At 44.8% G+C, this 26,487-nt stretch overlaps 1 protein-coding gene across 8 annotated transcripts in view; it reads right to left on the minus strand.

Annotated features, from left to right (window-relative positions):
• Positions 1-17,519: 17,519 nt before the first annotated feature.
• SLC23A2 (solute carrier family 23 member 2) overlaps positions 17,520-26,487 on the minus strand; it is a 152,145-nt gene continuing 143,177 nt past the window's right edge. For all 8 annotated transcript variants that reach the window (XM_055266224.2, XM_055266223.2, XM_055266227.2 and 5 more), the window contains 2 exons: positions 24,460-24,555; positions 17,520-22,394 (listed from right to left, as the gene is read on the minus strand). In XM_055266224.2, coding sequence (XP_055122199.1) covers positions 22,162-22,394; positions 24,460-24,555 — 329 coding nt within the window. In that variant the 3' untranslated portion in view covers positions 17,520-22,161. The remainder of the gene's footprint in view (positions 22,395-24,459; positions 24,556-26,487) is intronic.

The raw sequence follows: 26,487 nt of genomic DNA on the forward strand, positions 1-26,487 counted from the left end.
CAGCTCACTGCAACCTCCGCCTCCTGGGTTTAAGCTATTCTCCTGCCTTGGCCTCCTGAGCGCCTGGGATTACAGGCGCCCACCACCACGCCCGCCTAATTTTTGTATTTTTAGTAGAGACAGGGTTTCACCATGTTGGCCAGGATGGTCTCAATCTCCTGACCTCGTGATTCACCCACCTCGGCCTCCCAAAGTGCTGGGATTACAGGCGTGAGCCACTGCGCCCTGCCTAAATTATATTTTTTAAAAAAGCTTCAGATGCTCTGTGTGGAAGTTAAAGGTGGAGACCAGCGATGTAATACAGTCACTACAAAGAAGCCCCTAGGAAGACAGGACTCGGTGTAGAAGAGAACTCCCTCGCAGCAGGAGTGACATCTGGGTCAGGTCTTAAGGGTGAGATGGGGAAGGACATTCTAGGCAGAGGCAGCAGCAAGTTCAAAGCCATGAGGAGCCTGGCTCAACCAGAGAACACCGTGTGGTCCAGTGTGGCTGGAACAGAAGGTGGGAGGTGAGAGGTGTTTCATGTTCCACTTATGCAGCCAAGAAACAATATTCAAGACAAGTCAAATTCCCTGATTCCTGTCATGTTTCAGGGACACAGCTCACCTTCCCCTCTGTGTGTACTTGGTCCAAACTGCAGGGCCAGACGGGGAGCCAATGCCACCTCTCATGGCGATGCAGAGCCGGCTGAGAGGAGCCAGCTGGGAGAAGTTTCTTGGAGGACAGACATGCTTCCTGGGCCAAGAAATATCAGGAAGAAGCCAAGGAGGGGAGGGCTGGACAGCACAGCCAGCAAGACTGGTCCATTGACCCGTTTCCAGCCTGTCGTGACATGCCTGAGACGCTGACCCTCTGCCCAGAGCTGGCCAAATCTCTGCAGATGCAAAGCCAACTCCCAGGGCTTTACCACTTTGAGACTTTGATCGCCCATCCTTCCTGCCCCTGGCCCAGCCCACCCTCCTCCGTACACAGAGATGAACGTTCAGCATGTTCTCTCCCACACTTGACCTAATCGCTTTGCTATGGAGCCTTCCCCGACCCAGCAAGCAGCCCCACGCCTTCCTGCTGTGCTCTGATTGAGAACAGGCCCAAGCTATCCAGGCCTTCCGACAACATTAACCTCTTCCTCCCCAGACCTAGGCAACCAGGAATGGTGGGGAGGAGAGCCTTGAAGCAGCTAAGTGACTCAACAGAGAATGTAATTACGATATCCAGTCGATTGGCTCTTGTCCTGAAGGAATGATGACACCATACCCAGGCAAGCAGGGAGGAGATGGGCATAAGATGAGATGGGAGAGGCCGTGTCATGCCTTGTATTGCAGGCCACGATGAGGAGCTGGGGGTTTTGTTCATATTGCAATAGGATGCCCTTGAATCATGGATTTATTATAGGAGTTAGACCTTATGTCCTTGTGGGAAAAGCTGGTGAGGTAACACCTATAGGGATCACGGGAAGATCAGAAAGATGTCACAGGGGAAATGATGAAAAAAATCTATGGAAGGCTGTTCTTTGTGTGCAGTGGTAAACCTGGGTCAGCCAGGGCAGGCTACAAAGAAAAGCTTGACACAAAGTGGGAAAAATCAAACATGAATGGAGACCCAGGAAGCCACAGCAAAACCCATGAGGACAAATTGGAACCTGTCTGTCTTTCATACATCTGGGGTGACCTACAGAAGACGTCTGTGGGATGGGCGCGGGTGGCTGACGCCTGTAATCCCAACACTTTGGGAGAGCAAGACAGGAGGACTGCTTGAGCCCAAATGTTCAAGACCAGCATGGTCAACATGGAGAAACCCAATCTCTACAAAAAATACAAAAAGTAGCCGGGCATGCTGTTGTGTGCCAGTAGTCCCAGCTACTCAGGAGGCTGAGAAGTGAGAAGATTGTTTGAGCCCAAGAGGTCGAGGCTGCAGTGAGCTATGATTGTACCACTGCACTCCAGCCTGGGCAATAGAGTGAGACCCTGTATCCAAAAAATTAAAAAATTTTAAAAACCCTCAGAGCTGCACATGTAGGAGGTCCAGTGTGAGGAGCAGGAGCTGTCGGTCTGACTGGCCTCAGGCAGATGAGGCCATGGGGATGGGGACAGATGCAGCTGTAGTGGCATCTAGAGCCTGCACCCATCTTCCAAATGTAACAGCTGCTGCTGCTGTCTGTCTCTTTCCAAATCTTGCACAAGTTACTCCTGTGGCCAGCCCTGACCTGGACACACAAAGGGGAGGGAATTCTGGGAGATACGACTCCAGCTTAGCTTGGTTGACACAGTACAAGCTACTGCAGAATCGGAAACAGAGACGGAGTAGAGAATAAATTGAGAGCTTTCTGTAATTCTGGTTTTGTTTAGGGTTACAAACACATTTGTATAAACTTAGGATTGTTTCTGAATGTGGTTTTGAGAAATTTTATTTGTAGGAGTGATGGCACAGGATTTCTTTGTTCCCAATTTTTTTTTTTTTTTTGCATTTTTTCCTTTACTTGATAAGTGCATTTGCCTTCTGTTTTTCTTTTTGAGATCTACACACTTAAACCCTTTAATGGCTGTACCGTTAGAAGTGCTTGATCTTAAAAAATTGATCTTAAAAAAATTGCAATGGGATGCCATTGAAATCCTTTATATAGGACAAGATGCAATCGAATTTACACTAAAAATATCACAGTGGCTGCCATTTATACAATGGAGTGGCAAGGGGCAAAATTAAAACATGTAAACTGGTTAAAAGATTACTATGGAAGTTAAGAAACAAAACTGTGGTCATTTGGACTACAGGTGTGGATCAGTCAGCTATTGCCACAATATTGCTGTGTAACAAAGAAGCCCCTTAAAACCATGATAATTGGTAGGGAGCAGTTGGGGTAGCTCTATTTCCTGCTGCAGCTCTGCCCTGTATGTCTGTCATTCGCCAGGCCCCAGAGGCTAGCCAGAGCATGTTCTCTTGATGATGGCTGAGGTGCAAGACAGCAAGCCCTGCCACACAAGCACATTTCAAGTCTTTGTGACAGCTCACTGGCTGAAGTCAGCCAATGTGGCCAAGCCCAAGGTCAAGACATATGGAAGAACATACCACCTCTAGTGGGAGGGGCTGCAAAGTCACATGGCAAAGGATATGGACTCAGGGTGAGTGAAGAACTGAGAAAAGTGATGCGATCTACTATCAGGGTAACAGTGGATGTGCAGAGACAAGGATAGACTCAGGAGGTGGTTGCAAGAAAAACCCTCAACATGTGGTGATAGATTGAGTATGGAAAATGACAAAGAAGAAGGAATCACTCTGACAGCCAGGCTTCGAGAGAGGCTGATGGGGCTGGAGAAGAAGCATCTTTGGTGGAGAGGGATGGCAATGTTTCCAATTTGAGAGGCATCCCATGGTGGCTTCAGATGAGCAGAGGGGCCTCAGTTCTGGAACTTGGAAACAAAGTCCAGGTAAAGGTTTAGAATAGTCATTGGTTTGTCAAAGCCTACAAAGTGCTTTGTGAGGTATTTGCTTGTGGCAATAACTTGTGACACCACAGGAGATCTGTCCTCCTTTCCCCAGCCCCACACCCTGCCATGGACCTCTGAAGACACCAGACCCCATGTGATTAAGTTCAAGGGGCGTCATGCTGCCATGTGAGAAGATGATTCTCACTCAGGATCAGAGAGGCTGAAAGGAGATTCTGCATTTGGGTGGAGAGAGGGTTTTTGCTATTTCATTTTGAGAAAATTATTTTTAGAAGCTTCAGAGTAGTGGGCAACTTCTTCTTATCTCCACTCTTAGGAGGAGACATCTGTGAAATTCAGTGGTAATTGTGGTGTGTGTCATAGTTCCTTCAAATGCAGACACTGAGATACAGACTTGAGTGCAAGCTGTAGAGCTGGAAGGTGCACGGTAGGGAAGTGAAGGACCCCCACATGGGGTGTGTGGAGGAGGTTACCATTGTGGGACACTGGGAGGGCGCAGTCCCACTGGGAACTCTGGGAAAGTGTAGAGCATGGTTCTGCTACCCCACTTGAGGGAATAAGGAGCTGACACTGATCCCTTCAATCATGAGTTGAGGGCTGCCCTGTGGGCATTATCCCCTGGCACTTCCTGTTTGTTCAAAATGTTCCCATGAGCAGCTTTAGTCAGGTGAGTGCTGACAGGAGGTGGGTGGACACTGCCAGCATCTCCCACAGGGGGGAAAGAGGTCATCCTGTCCATCACACAGAGAGCACGAAAAGGTACCCTCCAAACTGCAATGCGGCCAGAGCCACAGGTGTTGGGAGGAGGGACAATAGTGATCACTTCCAGAGTTTCTGGGAGCCATGGGTTCTCCCTGGGATGGCCTGATGTAGAGGCACCTTAAGAGAGCATTCCAGGGATGCATGTGGATTGTTCACCTAGGGTGAGATTGACAGGGGGGTGGAATGTGACTTCAGTTCTGGGGGAAGTGCCCCACTCAAGAATGCAGGTTCTTTGGCTATCCCAGATGAGAGAGGCAGCCTAAGTGGCCCTGAGGTGAGAGAAAAGGCCACTTGGACATCAGTAGCCACACAATTACTGATGTGTGTGTTCCTGCCTCTCCCACTTCTGGGGTACACCTGCCTTCAGTTGAGCAAACTCCCATGATGCCCAAGCCTTAAGCAGAGGAAAAGCAAGATGTACAGATACTTGAGGCCAAAATCTGTCCGTGTTGGAAACTGTTCTCTGCAGCTGCAGGGGAATGCAAGTGGGCCAGGGGGATAGAGAACAGGAATCTGAATGCACAGTCAGACAGGGCCATGGAACACCCCCCCACCCCTAGGCACCATACTGTGGCCCCATGCTCTATGGGGCTGGTGAGCCTGGAGTGAGGGGGAGGAAATTAGTGGGTGGGGTGTGGCGGTGGAACTGTACCAAACAGATCCTGAGTAGGACTGGAAGCCCCCTACCAAAATGCCTGTGCTAGGGAAGACCAATGGAAAATTCTAATGAGTTCTCAACATCAAGAGAAGAGCAATCATAAAACAAATGTTTCATTTTTGAAACATTCAATTTGTGCTTCTGCTACCTCGGATGAGAATACGAACCATGGCCATGGGGAGAGTGGGCAGCCTGAAGACAAAAAAGACCTGAGGTAGGGTCTGCTAGTTGGGGGTGGGAGCTTCCCTTTAAAACCTTTTGTAATTTCCCCCACCTGTAGGATTACGTCCTGAAGGTTCATCACAGCTGATGTCTTAATCTGGCTTCACCCAACAACAGCCCCTGCGTATTATCTATTGCTACAGAACAAATTACTGCAAAAGTTTGCAGCTTAAAACAATAATAAACACTCATTATTTCATATAGTTATTGGGGGTTATGGATTTGGGAGCAGCTCAGCTGAGTGGTTCAGGCTCAGGGGCTCTCACTGGGTTGTTATCAGGATGTCAGCTGGAGCTGCAATCATCTGAAGGCTTGACTGGGGCTGGTGAATCCACTTCTAAGATGGCTCAGGCACATGGCTATTGTCAGAGGGCCTTGATTCTGTCCCTTGATAGGCATGCTTGCATGCATCCATGGCGTGATTCAAAAGAACAAGGTGGAGATTTGTAAAGTCTTTTATGACCTAGCCTTGGAAGACACACATCACAGCTACTGTAGTCTATTCCTTAGAAGCCGTCACTAAATCTGCATATACTCAAGGGGAGGGAAATTAGTTCCATCTATTGAAGGGAGGAGTGTCAAAGAATTTGTGAATGTATTTTGAAATCACCACACCTTGAGACAAGAATTTGGGTGCACATGGTTTATTTGGGAGATAATCCTAGGAAGCACCAATAAGGGAGTGGGGAAGTGAAACAGTGGAGGGAGGAAGGTCCATCCATGGTGCGATAATGAGGTTCCCCCTGTGGGCAACTGCAGCTCAATCCTGTAGGTCCTCTGAGATACTGTGTGGAACATTCCTCTGAATCATCCTATCAGAGGGTAGAAGGCTGGGGCATTTTCCCACTAAGTCCCACCTTGCACTTTTAAGATTAAATTCCTGCCTCCCTCACTTCCAGGATATACCTGCTGTCAGTTGAGGAAACTCCCATGATACCCAAACCTTAAGCAGAGGAAAAGCAAGATGTACAGATGCTTGAGGCAGGAAGCTGTCAGTGTGCTGGAAACTGTCCTCCTTTGCAGCTGCAGGGGAATGCAGGTGGGCCAGGGGTGTAGAGAACGGGGAGAGAACATCATCTGCTGCGGCCTACAAGGCAGCCTGTTAGCCAGCCCTTGCTGGAGGCTCCATTTTCATTACTTACTTCTCTCTGTTCACATTGTATGCACCAACAAGGCTGAAGTGCTTGTTGCTCCCTGCACCCGCTCTGCTGTTTTATGCTTCCTTGACTTTGCTCGGTCAGCTGTCAGACCCCAGCATGAACAAAAAATTAGAAGAGTTCCTAGAAAGAGTTGAGAACAGCACCCAAAAAAAAAAATTTCTGGAACTAAAAAATTTAGTTTTATCATGAATATTTACATACACACAGTAAAACATATAATAGACCTCCATATGCCATCAGCCAGATTTAACAGCCATAAAGATTTTGCCACACATGCTTCATCAACTTCTTGTTGTATCTCAGTATTTTTTTCCATTAACCTTTAAAACTGTGATAAAATGCACATAATTTTTCCATCTTAACCATTTTTAAGTTTATAGTTCAGTGGTATGAAACACATTCATAATGTTGTCATCACTATCCAGCTCTAGAACTCTTTCATATTGTAAAACTGAAACTCTGTCCCCATTAAGCAATAACTCTCGGTGGGGCGCGGTGGCTCACGCTTGTAATCCCAGCACTTTGGGAGGTCGAGGTGGGTGGATCACCAGGTCAGGAGTTCGAGACCAGCCTGGCCAACACAGTGAAATCCCGTCTCTGCTAAAAATACAAAATTAGCTGGGCATGCTGGCGGGCGCCTGTAATCCCAGTTACTTGGGAGGCTGAGGCAGGAGAATCACTTGAACCTGGCAGGCAGAGGTTGCAGTGAGTTGAGATCGCACCACTGCAGTCCAGCCTGGGAGACAGAGCTAGACTCCATCTCAAAAAAACAAAACAAAACAAACAAACAAACAAAAAACTCCCCATCTCCCCCCTGCTCCCATCCCCTAGCAACAGCCATTCTACTTTCTATGATTCTGACTACTCTAAGTACCTCATATAAATGGAGTTATATAATATTTGTCTTTTTGCAACTGGTTTATTTCACTTAGCATAATGTCCTCAAGGTACAACACAAATAAATGTACTATAGGTCAGAATTTCCTCTCTTTTTAAGATTGAGTGGTGTTCCATTGTATATTTATACAACAATTTGCTTATCCATTCATCCATAGGTTGAATGGATTTGCTTATTCATTCAACCCATGAACACCTGGGTTGCTTCCATTTTTTTAACTTGTGAATAATGCTGTTGCAAACATCAGTGCACAAATATCTTTGGGACCCTGCTTTCAGTTCTTTTGGGTATGTACGCAGAAATGGGATTGATGAATCATATAGTAATTTTTTTTGAGACAGTCTTGCTCTGTTGCCCAGGCTGGAGTGCAATGGCGCAATCTCAGCTCACTGCAACCTCCGCCTCCCGGGTTCAAGTGATACTCCTGCCTCAGCCTCCTGAGTAGTTGAGATTACAGGTGCACACCACTCGCCCGGCTAATTTTTGTATTTTTAGTAGAGACAGGGTTTCACCATGTTGGCCAGGCTGGTCTCGAACTCCTGATCTTGTGATTCACCTTCCTCAGCCTCCCAAATCATCTGGTAATTCAATTACTATTTTTTTGAGGAACCACCATACTGTTTTTCTTTTTCTTTTTTTTTTTTTTTTGAGACGGAGTCTCGCTCTGTCACCCCGGCTGGAGTGCAGTGGCGCGATCTCGGCTCACTGCAAGCTCCACCTCCCGGGTTCACACCATTCTCCTGCCTCAGCCTCCCCAGCAGCTGGGACTACAGGTGCCCGCCACCACGCCAGGCTAATTTTTTGTGTTTTTTAGTAGAGACGGGGTTTCACTGTGTTAGCCAGGATAGTCTCGATCTCCTGACCTCGTGATCCACCCGCCTCAGCCTCCCAAAGTGCTGGGATTACAGGTGTGAGCCCGCGCCGGCTACCATACTGTTTTTCATAGTGATATATCATTTTACATTCTCACCAACCAAGCACAAGGATTCCAATGTCTCCGTTTCCTCATCAACATTTATTATTAATATTTTCCGTTTTTTTGATAGTAGCCATCCTAATGGGCATAAAATGATACCTCATTATTGTTTTGATTTGTAGTTCCCCAATGATTACTGAGGTTGGACATCTTTTCATTGCTTATTGGTCAATTGTGTATGGTATTGATTCTTTGAAGAAATGTCTATTCAAGTCCTTTGCTCATTTTTGAATTGTGTTGTTTGTTTTTGTTGTTGTTATTAGGGGTTTTCTAAATGTTCTGGATAGTAATCCCTTATCAGATATATGATTTGCAAATATTTTCTCCCATTCTGTGGGTTGGCTGTTTACTCTGATATTATCTTTTGATGCACAATTTAAAAAATTTGTATACAGTCCAATTTTGTCATGAAGATTTTGCCCTATGCTTTCTTTTATGAGTTTTATAGTTTCAGATCTTACATGTAGGTCTTTGGTCCATAATGAGTTAATTTTTGTATATGGTGTTTGGTAAGGGTTCAACTTATTCTTTTGTATATGGATATCTAGTTTTTCAGCATCATTTGATGAAAAGACAGTCTTTTCTTCTAATAAATGGTCAAAATAAAAACCATTTGACTGGCCAGGCATGGTGGTTCACGCCTGTAATCCCAGCACTTTGGGAGGCTAGGCGGGTGGATCACCTTGAGGTCAGGAGTTGGAGACCAACCTGGCCAACATGGTGAAACCCCATCTCTACTAAAAATACATAAATTAGCTGGGCGTGGTGGTGGCTGCCTGTAATCCCAGCTACTCGGGAGGCTGAGGCAGGAGAATAGCTTGAACCTGGGAAGCAGAGGTTGCAGTGAGCCAAGATCATGCCACTGCACTCCAGCCTGGGTGACAGAGCAAAACTCCGTCTCAGGGGAAAAAAACAACAACAACAACAACAACCATTTGACCACATGTGTGAGAGTTTATTTCTGGGCTCTCTATTCTATAACATTGGTCTGTCTATGTGTCTCTATGATAGCACCACACTGTTTTGATTACTGTAGCTTTGTTCAACTATGTATTTTAAAGCAAATTTCAGACACCATGTCATATCACCCCTACATATTTCAATGCACATCTCTTAAAAATATGCATGTGCTCTCATCTAACCACAATTTGACACATGCTTTATCTATCCACCTTTTTTTTTTTTTACTTTGTGAAAGTATTTTAAATATAATTCTTTTTCTTTCTTCGGTTTTTTTTTTTTTTTTTTTTGAGATGGAGTCTGCCTCTGTTGCCCAGGCTAGAGTACAGTGGCACGATCTCGGCTCAACTGCAACCTCCGCCTCCCAGGTTCAAGCAATTATCCTGCTTCAGCCTCCCAAGTAGCTGGGATTACCATGCCTGGTTAATTTTTGTATTTTTAGTAGAGACGGGGTTTCGCCATGTTGGCCAGGCTAGTCTTGAACTCCTGACCTCAAGTGATCTGCCTGCCTCGGCCTCCCAAAGTGCTGAGATTACAGGCATGAGCCACTATGCCCAGACTTTTAAAGAGAGTTCTTTAAGCACAATTATCAAAATGTAATTTTTTATGGCACAGGATCCCTGCATACAAATGTAACTTTTAAATCAAAATATTTGGTTGATGAATTAAAGGAAAGGATGGCCAACACAGGAAGCTAACAGACAGTGGAATAACAAGTACTGATTTTAAAAAATAAATAAAAAATAAAACAGCAAACTAAGAATCTTTTCTACTAGGCTAAGATATCACTGACATGTCAGAGAAAAAAAAGTTATGGACACGAGAAATATCAGAATGTACTGTACCCGAGAATGAAATCTCACAGAAAAGAACTGTCTAAAAACAAATGACTCAGCCTGGACACCGTGGCTCAGGCCTATAATCCCAGCACTTTGGGATGCAAAGGCGGGTGGATTGCCTAAGACCAGGACTTCAAGACCAGCCTGGGGAGCATGGAAAAACCTCATCTCTACACAACATATTAATACAAAAATTAGCTGGGTGTGGTGGTATATGCCTGTAGTCCCAGCCATTTGGGAGGCTAAGGTAGAAGGATCCCTTGAACCTGGGAGGTCAAGGCTGCAGTGAGCTGTGATCATGCCACTACACTCCAGCCTGGGTGACAGAGCAAGGCCCATCTTAAGAAAAGGAAGGAAGGAAGGAAGGAAGGAAGGAAGGAAGGAAGGAAGGAAGGAAGGAAGGGAGGGCGGGCAGGGGAGGGAGAGGGGGAGGGAAAGAAGGGGAGGGAAGGAAGGGGAAAAAACCAAATGACTCAAAACAGAGATATCAAGTTGAGACAGAGTAAATAAAAGAAGAAAAAGTGGTGAGCAATAGACCTTTCAAAACATGTAGTGAAATCTAACAGGGTAATACACTGTATAAAATTGTGTAGTATAAGCACACAGAATTTATAGATAGAAGAAAGAATACAAGAGAAATTCAAATAATCAGCTGAAATGAAGGTATTAACTTATCTCTGCAAAATTTAGGAGTTATGCCAGACACAGTGGCTCACACCTGTAATCCTAGCACTTTGGGAGGTTGAGGCAGGCCGATTGCTTGAGCCCAGGAGTTTGAGACCAGCCTGGGCAATATGGTGAAACCCCATCTTTACAAAAGATACAAAAATTAGCCGGATGTGGTGGTGCATGCCTGTAGTCCCAGTAACAGGGAGGCTGAAGTGGGAGAATCACCCGAGCCTGGGAGGTTGAGGACTATTTGCCAAGATCCAATATGGATTTGCCTTATTGTAACAGAGACAGATAGATAGATTAGTGGAACAACCAATCATAAATATAAATTCCAGAAGCATAAAACACTTAAATGTAAAATATTAAATGATAAAAATCAAGAATGAAGTATCGGACTACACATACAACCTAGGGATGGAGAAATTATCTAAACCAAAACAGGAAACCCACTTGCTCTGCAGATCCAGATAGTTAACTAAGCATTTATAAAAGCTTTTTATGTATTATGGATATTCAAATCTTTATCTGTATTGCAAATATTTTTTCCCAAATTTATTTTTGTGTTGACTTTTCTTTAATTATTTCTTGCCAAGAAATAGCAATAGACAAATAAATTTGGGAAAGAAATATTTGCAATACAGATTAAGAGTTAAATACCCTTAATACACAAATAACTCTCACAAAATAAAAGATAACCTAAAAGACAAATGGCAGATGACCTGTGCAGCAAACCACCATGGCACATGTTTACTATGAAACAAATCTACACAACCTGCACGTGTACCCCTGAACTTAAAATAAAAGTTGAAGAAAAAAAAGAAAAAGAAAAATGGTAAAGAATATGAATAGAAAATCCACAGAAGGGCAAATTGAAATGGCTGAGAAATAGAAAAGGACTACTTGAACACATTCGCGATCAAGGAAAGACAACTTCAAGGAAATACCACTTAAGGTACCATGAAATATATTTATTAGACTGACAAAATTTAAAACATAACAGCGTTATTGACAGAGATGAAGGAGTGCGGAATCAGGTAAGGTACTTTCATACTTTCTGGTGGAAATGTAAATTATTATACTTTTTTGGAAAGCAATCTGGTAACAACATCCCTTAAAATTTAAAATATCTGGCCCGGTGTGGTGGCTCACACCTATAATCCCAGCACTTTGGGAGGCCGAGTTGGGCGGATCACCTGAGATCAGGAGTTCAAGACCAGCCTGGCCAACATGGTGAAACCCTGTCTCTATTAAAAATACAAAAATCAGCTGGGTGCAGTGGCATGTGCCTATAATCCCAGCTACTCGGGAGGCTGAGACAGGAGAATTGCTTGAGCCCGGGAGGCGGAGGTTGCAGTGAGCCAAGATTGCGCCATTGCACTCCAGCCTGGGCGACAGAGCAATATTCCATCTCAAAAAGAAAAAAAAAAAAGAAAAATGAAAAATACCCATGCTATTTAGCCCAGCAATACTACTCTTGGGAATGTATTTTATCATTTGTTTAAACCTAGATAAAACAATGTTTGTTATAGCTATATGTGATGGCTTAAAACTAGGAATATGAATATCTCTCAACTTTGAATAAGCGATGGTGAATCCATAGCACGGAATATTGTGAAATCATCAGGAAAATTAATTAGAGTGGTACCAGCTAAATTGTAGGGATTTCCACAAGATATTGCTCAGTAAACAATGCAAGATGCAGAAAAGCGTATATGAGAGCAAACAATGACAAAACATGAAGGAATATACGTGTGTGGTGTATATGTGTGCATACATGTAGAATAGCTAGCTAGCTAGATGTTGACATGGTTATGAGCATAAAGAAATGTGTGAATGATACCAAGCCCATTGCTCACATGGACCAAGGCAGGAGGATGGGCAGAAGGAGAGGGGGATGGCAGAGGAGAGGCAAACAGAAGAGATGAAAAAAAGCTGCACTAAAAAGGAATCCATGTGCATAAGATCTTCGTTATGTTAAATTGTATCTTGATGCATAAAATATGAGATCTGTATCTTCCCATTGGCAGAAATGCCCCCACCATATTGTCAAGTGAAAAAAGCAAGTGGCAGTGTAGTATGCTTCTATTTATAAGTGATACGAATTGGGATTTTGAGGCTCACAGTGCCTCAAAGGGGTTGGAAGGTTGGAGCGGCAATGGAGGAAGAGTCTTCTTGTCGTTCTGCTGGGGGATGTGTCTGGAGACAACCTGGTCCAGTTAAGGCAAGGGCTGCCTTGGTATGTGTGTAGGTTGGGGGAGGTGTGGGGGTGGTCATTGTAGACTTCGGGGTACAGCTCAGAGGCAGATGCCTAAATTCCACCATCTGAGTCATTCCTCCAGTCTGAACCTGTGGTTCCAAGTCTGGTTTTATTTTTCCCAAGGATGGAAGGTTCTGGAAGACTTTGTCTACTAAATCATGTCATTTGTTAGGCAAAACCTTTCCCATCCTGGACAAAAGGTGGCAATACGTATGAGGTGGCTTCAACACTCTCATATTTATACTGAGATATATTTGGCTGCAAATGTTATTTTAATGTCAAGCACAATCTGAGGAAGTACAAGTTTTCATATTAGTTTTAGAGAAGCACAGAGGGTTTCCCATTTCTTAACTTGTGATACAGATTGAGTGTCCTTTATTTAAAATGTGTGGGGCCAGAAGTGTTTTGGATTTTGGATTTTTTTTTCAGATTTTGGAATATTTGCATTGTACTTACTGGTTGAGCATCCCTAATCTGAAAATCTGAAATCCCAAATCTGGTATGCTTGGTCTCAAGGGTCTCTCATGCTCATGCTTTGAGTATGTCATCAGTGCTCAAAATGTTTCAGACTTCAGAGCATTTCAGGTTTTGAATTTTTGGATTAGGGATACTCAACCTGTATTAGCAAATACAGGCATGTGTTGACTAACAACAGGGATACGTTTTGAGAAATGTGTTGTTAGGCGATTTTGTTGAGTGAACATCATAGAATGTTCTTACACAAACCTAGATAGTATAGCCTATTACACACCTAGGCTACAGACCTACACATCATGTTACTGTAATGAATGCTGCAGGCCGGGGTCCCCAACCCCTGGGCCGCAGACTGGTACCAGCCCATGGCCTGTTAGGACTGGGCCACATAACAGGAGGTGAGTGGCAGGCGAGGGAACATTACTGCCTGAGCTCCGCCCCCTGTCAGATCAGCAGTACATTAGATTCTCATAGGAGCATGAACCCTATTGTGAACTGCTTGTGCGAGGGATCTAGGCCGTGGCTCCTTATAAGAATCTGACTAATGTCTGATGATCTGAGGTGGAGCAGTTTCATCCTGAAACCATCCATCCTCCCACCCCCCAAATCCATGGAAAAAATTGTCTTCCACAAAACCGGTCCCTGGTGCCAAACAGGTTGGGGACTGCTGCAGTAGGCAATTGTAATACAATGGGAAGTATGTTTTTTTTTTTACTTTTTTTTAAGACAGGGTCTTGCTTTGTCACCCAGGCTGGACTGTAGTGGCGGGATCTTGGCTCACTGTAGCCTCAACCTCCCAGACTCAGGTGATCCTCCCACCTCAGCCTCCCGAATAGCTGGGACCACAGGCATGCACCACCATGCCCAGCTAATTTTTCAATTTTTTGTAGAGATCAGTTGTTTTTTGCTTTTCCTGACTTATCACAGACTTTTGTAAAATATTTTTAAAAATAAACTATGGAATTAAAGATAATGTTGGGCATGGTTGCTCATGTTGGTAATCTCAGCACTTTGGGAGGCTGAAGTGGGCAGATTGCTTGGGCTAAGGAGTTCAAGACCAGCCTGGGCAACATGGAGAAACCCTATCTCTACTAACAAAAAAAAAAAAAAAAAATAGCCAGGCATGGTGGTATGTGCCTGCAATCCCAGCTACCAGGGAGACTGAGGTGAGAGGATTACCAGAGCCCAGGTCAAGGCTGCAGCAAGCTGAGATTGCGCCACTGCACTCCAGCCTAGGCAATGGTGTAAGAACCTATCTCAAAAAGAAAAAAAAAAAAAAGCAAAAAATAAGCCCAGGTATTTTAGTATCACAGTCAGCACACATAAAATGACTGTCAAATTGCTTAGAAACTTTTATAAAGCTGCTAAGACTCCATTTCTGAACATATATTATGGCAGTCTTTAACAGTCCAAGACCACACTTGGGAACACCAGTGTTATAAACAGGACGTATCAGGATTTTGGTTTGACATTTAATCTGACAATCATTTAACTAATGAGTTTGGTTCATTTATAGTTATTGGTATACTTGGGCCTGGACATATAGGACATATAGACATATAGGACCTATAGGACATATAGACATATAAGGCATATAGGACATATAGAACTCACATCTATATGTCCTCTTTCGAACACCATAGCAATAGGGCCTCCAATTACACTGTAATATTATGGATATTTCTTTTTTCTTTCCTGTGGTCCTGGCTTATTTCCAGTGACCAGGCTTACCAAGATATGTATTGCTCATCTTCCCCTCAGTTATCTCCTACAGCACTTCCTAGGTTTGTTTCTCTTTAAGTATTTTACCCCAAAATATTAAAATGCGGGCATTCAAGTGGCTAGACATAAAATTCTAAGTTCAAAGTTCTTTTCCTTCAGTTCTTAAAAAATGCTGCTGAAAAATCCAATGATGATTGGATCAGAGCTCTTGAGGTTTTGATTCTGTTCATTCTCTCTGGAAGCTTTCAGAATGTTGTCTTTGTTCATCTTAAATTTTACTACCCAGTAATGAAAATGAAATGCACTACATTAAAGAGATGTATCAACATAAAAGTATCTCATAACACTGAACAAAGCATGACAACACATATCTCATTCCTTTTACATCATGTTCAAAACCATGCAAAACTTAATAGATTACTTGGGGGTGCTGTTATGTGGCAAAATTGTGAAGGAAAGGATAAATTCAAAATTTAGGGTAGCAGCTCTCTTGATGAGGATGAAGATGCAGTAGGAGAAGGGTCCAGAGGGGCGGGGTGTCTGAAGCACTGTTAATATGCCGCGGTCAGAGCTGGGGGTGGAAACATGGGTACTCTTTATTTTTTAAATACCTTACAAAATCTTTTGCATGTACCTAACTTCAGGTCAAATAATCCCCCTTGTGATGGACTCACCAGCAGCGGTTCATAGGTCAGGATATTGGGAATGGTGGCAGCTGGCTGCAGGTCTTGCAGGAGCGGCTGCAGTGGTCAGTCATAGCTCAAGGGGCCAGAGAAGAACCACTGGTGGAGATGGGAATAGAGTAGTTCTAGGTTTGCCCTAAACCAGGGGTGTCCAATCTTTTGGCTTCCCTAGGCCACATTGGAATAACTGTCTTGGGCCTCACATGAAATACACTAACATCAGCTGATAAGCCAAAAAAAAAAAAAAAAAAAAAAAATTCGGCCAGGCATGTTAGCTCACGCCTGTAATCCTAGCATTTTGGGAGGCTGAGGCGGGTGAATCACCTGAGGTCAGGAGTTTGAGACCAGCCTGAACAACATGGTCAAACCCCATCTCTACTAAATACAAAAAATTAGCCGGGCATGGTGGCGCATGCCTGTAATCCCAGCTACTTGGGAGGCTGAGGCAGGAGAATTGCTTGAACCCAGGAGGCGGAGGTTGCAGTGAGACAAGATTGTGCAATTGCAGTCCAGCCTGGGCAACAAGAGCAAAACTCCATCTCAAGAAAAAAAAAAAAAAATCACAAAAAATCTCAATGTTTTAAGAAAGTTGAAGAATTTGTGTTGGGCAACTTTCAAAGCCATCCTGGGTCGCTGCGGCCTGCGGGCTGTGGGTTGGACAAGCTTGCTCTAAGTGAAAAAACACATCTCATCACCTCTGGACCCATCATCATACCCACCAGGGAGCCACGCTGCGGACAGAATGGAGCTGCTATCAGTCCCCCACAGCTCAGCATCTCCTGACCCAGTCTGAATACTCAGCCTGAAAGTGGGCATGGCTGGTGAGACCCTCTCTGGTCACCACTCCCAAAATGTCTTCCACCTCCAGATGTGTTACTGTAATAACAGACTCAGAATTTCACCCCCTAAGTCCAACATGGGCGCACTCTCTAACTTTCTGAGGCCTCTGAGACTTTACTTCCTCCTTCCACATCCTCGCAAGAGTCCTGCCCACATCTCTGGTTCTCTGGGAACGAGGACTGATTGTCCCTTTCTTGTAGCTTTCATTGATCAGTCTGCTAGGCACCTGACAATGATAACGCTCATGAACTTGTTGAATTGAATTTCTTATCCATTGATTTCCTCCCCTAAGTGATGACTTTTAATTAATTACCATCGGCTTTCTGTACCTGAGGCTTCCGTATCCTTGGATTCAACCGAGGATTGAAAATAAAAAACAATAAAAACAACACAATAAAAATATAGAAACAATACAGTATAACAAGTATTACATAGCCTTTATATTATGTTTGATATTATAAGTCATCTAGAGATGATTTAAAGAATACAGGAAGATATGCATAGATTATATCCAAATACTACACCATTTTATGTTATTGAGACAGTCTTACTCTGTCACCTAGCCTGGGGTGCAGTAGTACAAACATGGCTCACTGCAGCCTTGAACTCCTGGGCTCAAGCAATCCTTCCACCTCAGCCTCCTAAGTAGCTGGGACCACAGGCGTGCACCACCATGTGTGCCTAATTTTTTTTAGAGAAGTGGGGGTCTCACTATGTTGCCTAGGCTGGTCTCGAATTCCTGGCCTCAAGCGATTCTCCCGCCTTGGCCTCTCAAAGTGCTGAGATTACAGGGGTGAGCTGCTGTGCCTGACCCACTATGCCATTTTATATTAGGGACTTGAGTAGTCTCGGATTTTGGTATCCGAGGAGGTCTTGGAACCAATCCCCCACAGATTCTGAGGGACGACTCTTTTCTTAAAGAGTAGCCCAAGAAGGAGGCACGTGAAGAGCAAAACTGTGTCCAGGAGAGCTTTTATTTGTACGGAACAGTTTTAAAAATACAGAATAAAATAGCTTTATCTCTACTATTATTCACAACATCTGGTCCAAATATTACATATTTTTAAAATACTTAAACGTTTAATGAAGCCATGTTAGAAAAACAATATGAAAATTCTTTTTAAAAACTCCATAAAAGAATTACACATCTCAAAAAACAACCCCACCCCAAATACCCTCGGTAATCAAAATAAAAATAAAAAACAAACAAAACCCCCGAAAGGTATCTATAGCCAAAGTCAGTCACAAAAACTCAAGGAAAATATAGGCATCCCCACTGTTTTAAGAACAGTCAGAAATTTATTAAGGTGTCAAATGAAGATTGTTACTAACGAACAGAAAAGGAGAGTCATTTGAACTGTCAGTAAGATGGCAACATGGGGAAGGGTGTCCTAAGTGCCTAGAAACACGCACAGCAATGCTAAGGACATGGGAGGGTACAGTGATGCTGAAACACAGTCAACACCAACCAGAAAGGACGGGAATGTCTGTGAGGCTGCTGAAAAGAGACCCCCAAGGCTAATGTGCTTTATGGGTCCATGGGCAGACGCTTAACGCTGGCAAAACCGGGTGGCCCTTCTTGCACTACTCAGGTTCTGACTGCAGGAGGGGCAGAGGGTGGTCGATGTCCTAGTCCCTGTGTCTAAAAAGTCATGAGGGGACAGAGTGCAACAGGCAGCACGTTAAGTCCCTGGGCTCTTTTCTAAAGCCAAGAGGAGGCTCCCTGGAGAAGCGAGCTTTGTGAATGCTCAGGCCCGGAGCCGCACACTAACGCGGCGTGCAGCAGGTGTGGCTGGGTTTGCACAGCTGGCGTCCAGCGACAGCCATGCCGGGCCTATGCTTGTAGCGAGTGTACACCCCATGCATGGCCATCCCCCAGGATGCTGCTGCTTCTCTGGCCAGATGGGTTCTGGAATGAGGCTTCTGCTATCGCTCCATATTCACCTTCAATCTGGCCTGGCCACTCCCATGGCATCCGTATTACTGAAGATGAGACTTGCCAACTTTAAGTTGCTAGTACCAATATTTCAGCAGGGATGTGAATGAAAGAAATAACAACTTAGCTCATGGTCATAAAATATACGTATGGGTAAATAAAGTATACACACATACTAGAGATTCATCAATGGAGAAATTCTATCATCACATGACATTGTCATGAAAATTATATCATTCCCTCCCTGGAAAACTGTGACTATTATCCTGGGTAGAAATGTTATTTTGCTATATGGAAATACTGCAATATTCATGCATAAACCAAGTTGTCATCATGAAAGTCAGTATTCTACAGTATAAAGCAAAACTTGTGTGCGAATTTGTTACCATGATAACGGGAAACCATCAGGACCCACGATGCTTCATTCTGGCTGGCATGGTTAATGCCACTTCTCTTGCCTTGATCAATCCCAAGAAACTAAAAGTTAGCATTTGAAATCCTCTTAAGGATTCTGAAAGTAAATGTATCAGTGAATCTACATTTAACTTCCTAATGAGAATGAAAATTGCTTACAAAGACTAGAGTCACTTCCCATTATTCTGTGAAGCAGGGGTGGGGGCCCCCATCCCCCACTGTGAATATGGCATCAGCTCCTGTCCGTATTCACACTATCTACATTTCATGTTGGGATCGCCCACACAAATGCTTTCTTTCAGGTACCAGGCAGGTGACCTGGGAAGGTGGTGGGTAGGTGGTCTCTGTGGAAACTGGAGACTAACTGGCCTGCAAGGACATTCACATCCAAAATATTTTAGAACACTTTACAGGCAAAACAAAGTACGGGGTGGTGGTTCAAAGCCCCAGCAACGCAGGCCAACGATGTGAATGGGAATGTCATGACACAGACCGCGTGTGGCCACCGTGTCCCCCAATATCTCCCCTTCAGGTGTGTGCTTAAACCCAAGAAGCAGATGAATACATTCTTTTTCTTTCAATTACAAACTTTCATTCTGTAGCATATTTTCCAGTAGGAGAACCACTTCCTAAAATGGGGTGTGTGTGTGTGTGTGTGTGTGTATGTGTGTGTCTTACATGTTCAAGTTTATCAGTCATTAGGGGACTCCAATCACTCAAGGCTGTGCGGAAAGTACCAGATTCAGCAGGGGCATCTAGTCAGGCTGCCCTCTTTACTCCCCACCTCCTATCCCCTTAGCCCTCCTCGGACAGAATTATCGGGTTGGCCCCAGTGGAATAAGAAGAACAGGAAACTCTCATTCCAACAGGAGTTGAAAGGGTAGGGCTTCCTTCCCCGTGTGAAGGCCCGCAGAGGGCACCCCACACGTTAGCGGAGTTGAAGCCTCCTGATAAAACCTGGCCCAAGGAGGGGTTCAGAAGGGAGTGGGTTTCTGGATGACTAGAGCAGACACCTTGAGTGTTATGCAGTGGAAGACGCCCAGTCAAGCTGAAGAGAAGGTGCCCCTGGATCACCCATGGCTTTCAGGGTTTTATTTGGATGTTTGGTCTTTCTGCTCACCTGGAGAGCTAGAAGATTGCAAATCTCAGGGATGTTTAGCAGTTTTCCCCATTTTTTGGAGCAGAGAAACTGGAGATGTTGAGCAAAATCCAAACAGAAGGAACTGAGAGAAACTCAGTGCAGGAGGGCTGCCAGCCTCAAGGGTGTCCCAAGGCAAGAGGGATGGAAACCGTGAGCCAGTGTGCTTCTAAAGTATGCATCAAAGACACATTTAAAAAAAACATACAAAATTAGATGTAATTTAGCATCTAAGTTCTTTACTTAATCTGCAGTAAGGTTTTGGCAAAACAATGCAGTGGCTCCAAGGTGTTTTTGCCAGATTAAACCTTGAAGCCCCAAACTTCCCGGAGTGAAGGGGGCTACAGTGACATGGCAATGCTGCAAAGACAGTGCCGCAGCACTGGAGAGCTGAGGCAGCCTGGGGCCGAGGGGGACAGGAATGCACCGTGTGGACACCAGGCTGTCAAGAACCATGCCCTGCTGCTGGAGACAGGAGACAGGCACCCACGCAGCTGACCATGCCCTGCTGCTGGAGACAGGAGACAGGCCACTGAAGATGCGCCACCTCATGAAGCGAGGGCACTGCTTCATATCTCAGGCCTTTTCCTTCACTGAAAAACTTCAAACCAAGAGGAGTCATTTCTCAGGAAGAATTTAGTGTTATTAATTAGAACTCTCTTAAGTGAGAGGGAGCCTGTTGGCTGCTTTTCTTATCACCTTTGGCAACCACCCTCACCTGTAAAATCAAGATCTAATGGATGTGCAACATGGCAACCCACAGGAAGTCTCCTTAAGCCAAGACTGCCAGAAGCGACTTGCAACAGAAGCCATGGCAAGCGGGACCAGCCGGCGGACAGACCGTTCCACGTGGCGGCTCTGCGTGTTACCTGCCCCAGCTTCCCTTCTTCACAAAACAAATTCACGTGTAACTTGACCCATGGTTTCTGGGCTCTGGTCCAGTAGTCAGTTTTGATAAATAGATTAGGCATTACAGTATTTACACTTTCATGGTATCAAGCAATACAAAACACAACCACAACAATGGTTACTGGCCTTCAAAAGCCATTACAACAAGCTTCCCTGATGGTGTCCACAGCTTTACAAATGCTGGTTCTTTTCTTGATGGGGGGAAGAGTGGGGTGGGGGACAAGGAATAGGGATGCAAGGAAAGAGGGTCACATGGAAAACACTGATTTCCAAAATCTGCTATAGTCAGTAACATTAAATAGGAATAAAACCTTGTAATTATAGACGCGCGCGACAATAACATCCACATGACGGCAGAGCCAAGACGCCCATCAGCTTGTGTGACTGGTGCCTTGGGTGGCACTCTATACTCATCACACCGGCCAACAGTGACAAATGCCAGAGAGGGTGTCTCGGCCACTAGCGAAATGAAAAGAGGCCAGTGTGCATGTGCTGGCCCGGTCAGGGCCAGGGTGGCCAAGAGAAGGCGCAGCCGAGAATCAGATATTGGCTTCAGGGTCCTTTCCTTTTCCCTCCAATGCCCCAAACAGATGTTCATTCAACATCTGTGCAGTCCTTACCCATGGCCAGACCTGGGCACAGGGCAGCCACGCCACTGTTTTCAGTTCAACAGCCTCCTCCTCCAGATCAGCGACAACAGAATCATACTGGGCCAGTCAGTCGTGACAGTGACAGGAATACTGGTGCCCCTTGGTCAGAGGAGGTCTCCGCGGGCACAGACGAGGGTCAAATGACAAGGAAACAGGTCCAGGGGCTTCAGAGAGAGAGAGAAAACCCCTGGACCCTGGAGGCGGCTTATAGGAAAGCCAGCCCTAGGTAGTGGAAGGGAACTGAAGCAAGGAATCGCTGCAGATTTTAAATGTCCACTCCAAAAGGAGGACTGGAACTTCAAATTTAGTGACCATGGCCAGCAATGGACACTCTCAAAGGGCAAGGAGTTAAGGGCTTAAATAAGGAGATAGGCGAGACACCGTATCAGGCAGCATCACCCTCACAGCAGAAAAGTGATTCGCAGTCTGTCTTAGCTCTGGGGCGCAGAATGTAAATGTAGATATACAAACATGTATTTTACTTCTTGTTACCCAGCAAGGAACTACAGATACATGCCTCACTGCGGCCAGGCCACAGGGCACAGCAAAGGCTATCCCGTGGCCTGGGAGTCTTCGTCTGAACTCCGGCTGTTGTTGCTCTTCCTGAGGCCTTTCCACGTGTAGCCCACAAAGGTTGGGCTGATGGGTAAGTAGCTGAAGCATCTATATTTTTTTATAATGTTCATGCCAAATGGCAAATTGTACGACTCCATGCCGTCGAGTGATTTGTTCCCTTTGCCCACGCCCTTCTTCCATTTCCGGATTCCTCTTTCCTCTGGAGTACCTGTCACACATCCCAAGACAGAACAAAGGAATACTTTGTTTAGCAGATCTACTGAAAATGAAACTGTCGTTACACACACACACACACACACACATACACACACACACACACACACACGGTCCCACAGATCAAACCTGCCTAGATAACAGCAAATACTTGAGGAGTTGAAGGTGCTCAGCTATCCAGTGCCCAAACCAGAAGTCTAAGAAGCACTAACCCCTCCATGTCCCTCATTCAAGCAATCACCTAATGGCCTTCTGACCTCCCTATCCTTTTATGTGACCCATATTCTCAATTTTCACTGTTAGGGTCCAGCTCAGGCCATGTTATTGCTTTCCTGGTTCATTCTATCGGTCTCCCAACTGGTTACCTAGTCTTCAGGTTCATCACCTCCTGCCCCAAGTCTGTTCAAAAACTACCTCACTAGGCCAGGTGTGGTGGCTCACACCTGTAATCCAAGCACTTTGGGAGGCCGAGGTGAGAGGATCACATGAGGTCAGGAGTTCAAGACCAGCCTAGCCAACATGGTGAAACCCCGTCCCTACTCAAAATACAAAAATTAGCTGGGCGTGGTGGTGCACACCTGTAATCTTAACTACTCAGGAGGCTGAGACAGGAGAATTGCTTGAACCCGAGAGGCAGAGATTGCAGTGAGCTGAGATCATGCCATTAAACTCTAGCCTGGGCAACAGAGCAAGACTCTGTCTTAAAAACAAAACAAAACAAAACAAACAACAACAAAACACACAAAACAAACTCTGTAAAATGTAAATCTAAGTCAAAAAAAAAAAAACCTCTTTAAAATGCAAATCTGAGTTTGCAAAACAGGGCTGAATCTTTATTGTATCACACAATGCCTTCATCAACCAGTCACTGCACACTCACCCCCCCATCTAGACAGACCCACACTTCATGCTGCTTTGCTCCATTTTAGCGTGTCTGGTGCTATGGGGGACACACAGGTCATGTTACCTGTTGTGTTTCTGCGGGGATGAACATCCACCAGTTGGACACTCCTGGCCACTCTGCACCCTGACAGATGGGTCAAGGAGAAAGCTCTGAGCACACAGGGCTCAGCAAGGAAGCTCATGATTTTTTTTATATCTAAGCTCTGCTCTCTCATCAGTATTTCAGAAATAAAGCTGACTTTAATTTCCATCAGCCTGACTGTTGCACCCCTCTCTCAATTCCCTCTGGCTTAGGAGAGAAACAGAGTGGTCGTTACAGACTCTTAAATCCAGTGCCTTCCATCTATTCGTGTGTGTGATTCCTTCTGCCTTGGTTTCCCCAGCAATCTCTTGACTGAGGTTTTTAATTTTTTTTGGAGATGAGTTGTTTAAAGGGGAAAATCTCAACAAAACCTTCAAGCCTAAGAATAAGTATCACCCTTCCTTGAAGGCAGGGAAATCTGCCAGTATGTCCATGGCAGCACTTTACAGTGGTTCACAGCAGCCACTGTCAAGGCAGGACCCACATAACATCCTAGTCTGTCACCCCAAGCTCAACATAGAATGTATCCATAAACAGGGATCATGGGTATTGGAGAGGCAGCTGCCTCCAGGCATCTCTTGTCAATGATCCTGGACCCCTGATCTCAGCCTTTGACCATGGTCTTCTACTGCCTTTTGGTCTTAGTTGGCTGGAAGCCCACCTTAGGAACAACTCATTTTAAGGACAGTCTCCCCAGGCAGAAGTGCAGGCTGTGCCCACCTCTCTCAGATCAAGTGAAACCCACACTGCAGGGCCTTTGGCACAGGCTGTGCAGGGGGGCAGGAGCCTGGCCTGTGCCCATCCCACTGCCATCTCACCACGCGCAGCAAACTCAGCTGCTGTCTCCCAAAAGTCCTTCAGCACGAGAAACAAAATTAATCAGTTTATGTAGCAAAAAACTGATTCATACATGGAGGCTGGGAGTGCCATCGCAACTGTTTTAGAAAACAGTTATAACCAGTGATGGCTTTGAACTCATTTACTTTTCCCGTTTTCCATTTCTATTTGGCAAAAAAGTAACACATATGTAAAAAAAAAAAAAAAAAAAAAAGTGTGTTTGATATATACCACGTACCTGGGATGGTGTTATCCAGGATAAAAGCCACACAGCCCCCTACAAACATAGCAGTTGTGAGAAGGACGTTCAACACTTGATCGATTCCTGTTATCCCTAGAAAGAGAACACAGCCATAAAGGTCAGTGCCACAGCAGTGGTGAGCCTGCCCTTGACTTGGGAAGGGGCAATGGTGTGGGCAGAACTCCGCCAATCAAAGCAGTAAAGGAAAGTGTAAATTTCTTAGTTGTGCACGTGTAGATGAATTTTTGCCAGTAATGTTTTAAACTACGATGAATACTTTCAACAATAATCCAAAGGTATCTCCATAAGGAGAATTCCCAACAGTGTTGCATAGAAGGTGAATCTAAGAGTGGTGTTCAACCTACAACGAACTGTGAAGCCACAGGGGTGTAGTCAGTGGATAAAAAAAATTCTAAATAAAAAAAATGGTAGTAATAAGGCTGAGAAAAAATTACAAAGTGAATAATAAGACGACAAAAATATTTCTGGCATCTGCAATCATATAAGACTTTTCAGTATCCTGGGTTATCAATTAGTGCTTAGCTGCTTTTAATCAGGGGCAATTGGATTCATAAAGATGTCCTCCCATGAGTATGACATATTAAATGTAAAAAACAGCAAGAATCTCGTTTATCCACACACTTTCCACACTGAAGATAGAACGATCCTCAACAGAAAATCATAGGCACTGGTGAGGATGTGGAGAAACAGGAACCCTCGTACATGGCTAATGGGACAGTAAAACGGTGCGGCCGCCATGAAAAAGTTTGGCAGTTCCTCAAAAGGTTAAAAATAGAATTACCACATGACCCAATTATTCCACTCTTAGGTATATACCCAGGAGAAATGAAAACAAGTACTCAAATATGGCCCACATTGATTATTCATGACTTACGTGTTTGTGAAATTGCCCATACACTAAAATGTATTTGTAAACCCAAAATGAATACCCTTTGTGCCTTCAGGGGTATACAGAGCAGTGAAAAATCTGAGCCACGCCACACACATTCCTGGCTGATGTCAAATAAGGTGATGCTCTGCCTTGTTCTGGCCTCATCCTGTAAACAAGAGTCCTTTTTGTGGACTATGTAGTGCCATGTCTGTCATACCGTGTGCTTTCCGTTGGTGATCTCACGGTTTAAAATGTCCACCAAGTGGTGTGAAGTGCTCCCTGATGTTCCTACACATAAGGCGGCTGTGGTGTGTGTTAGAGAAGATCCATCCAGGCATGAGCTGTGGCATTGCTGACTGTGTTTCCCCAGGAATGGTTCAGTATTTGCTAATACTGCTTGTGACAACTCTACGGAACATAACTTCATGAATAATGAGAACTGATTGTACTTGCACATCAATATTCACAATAGCCAAAGGGCAGAAACAACCCAAATGTCCATCAGTTGATGAATGGATAAACAATTTATGGTATATACACACAGTGGAACATTATCTAGTCATAAAAAAGGAATGAGGCCGGGCACAGTGGCTCACACCTGTAATCCCAACACTTTGGGAGGCCGAGGCAGGTGGATCACTTGAGGTCAGGAGTTCGAGACTAGCCTGGCCAACAGGGTGAAACCCTGTCTCTACTAAAAATACAAAAATTGACCAGGTGTGGTGGTGGGTGCCTATTATCCCAGCTACTTGGGAGGCTGAGGCATAAGAATCGCTTGAACCCAGGAGGCGGAGGTTGCAGTGAGCTGAGATCATGCCCAGGCCTGCACTCCAGCCTCAGTGACAAAGCAAGACTCCATCTCAAAAAAAGGAATGAACTACTGCTACATGCTACGACATGGATGAATCTTGAAAACATGCTAAGTGAAGGAAGCCAGACACGAAAAGCCATATACTATGACTCTATTTATACCTAGAATAGACCGTGAATCCATAGAAACAGAAAGCACACCGGTGGCTGCCAGGGGGTGGGAGCAGGGGGTGATGGGGATTTACTGCTTAATGAGTTTGGGGTTTTATTTCGGGGTAATGAAATGTTTTGGAAACTGGACAGAGGTGATGGCTGCACAACAC

Source organism: Symphalangus syndactylus, chromosome 24, assembly GCF_028878055.3.
Source record: "Symphalangus syndactylus isolate Jambi chromosome 24, NHGRI_mSymSyn1-v2.1_pri, whole genome shotgun sequence".
Classification (NCBI taxonomy): Eukaryota; Metazoa; Chordata; class Mammalia; order Primates; family Hylobatidae; genus Symphalangus; species Symphalangus syndactylus.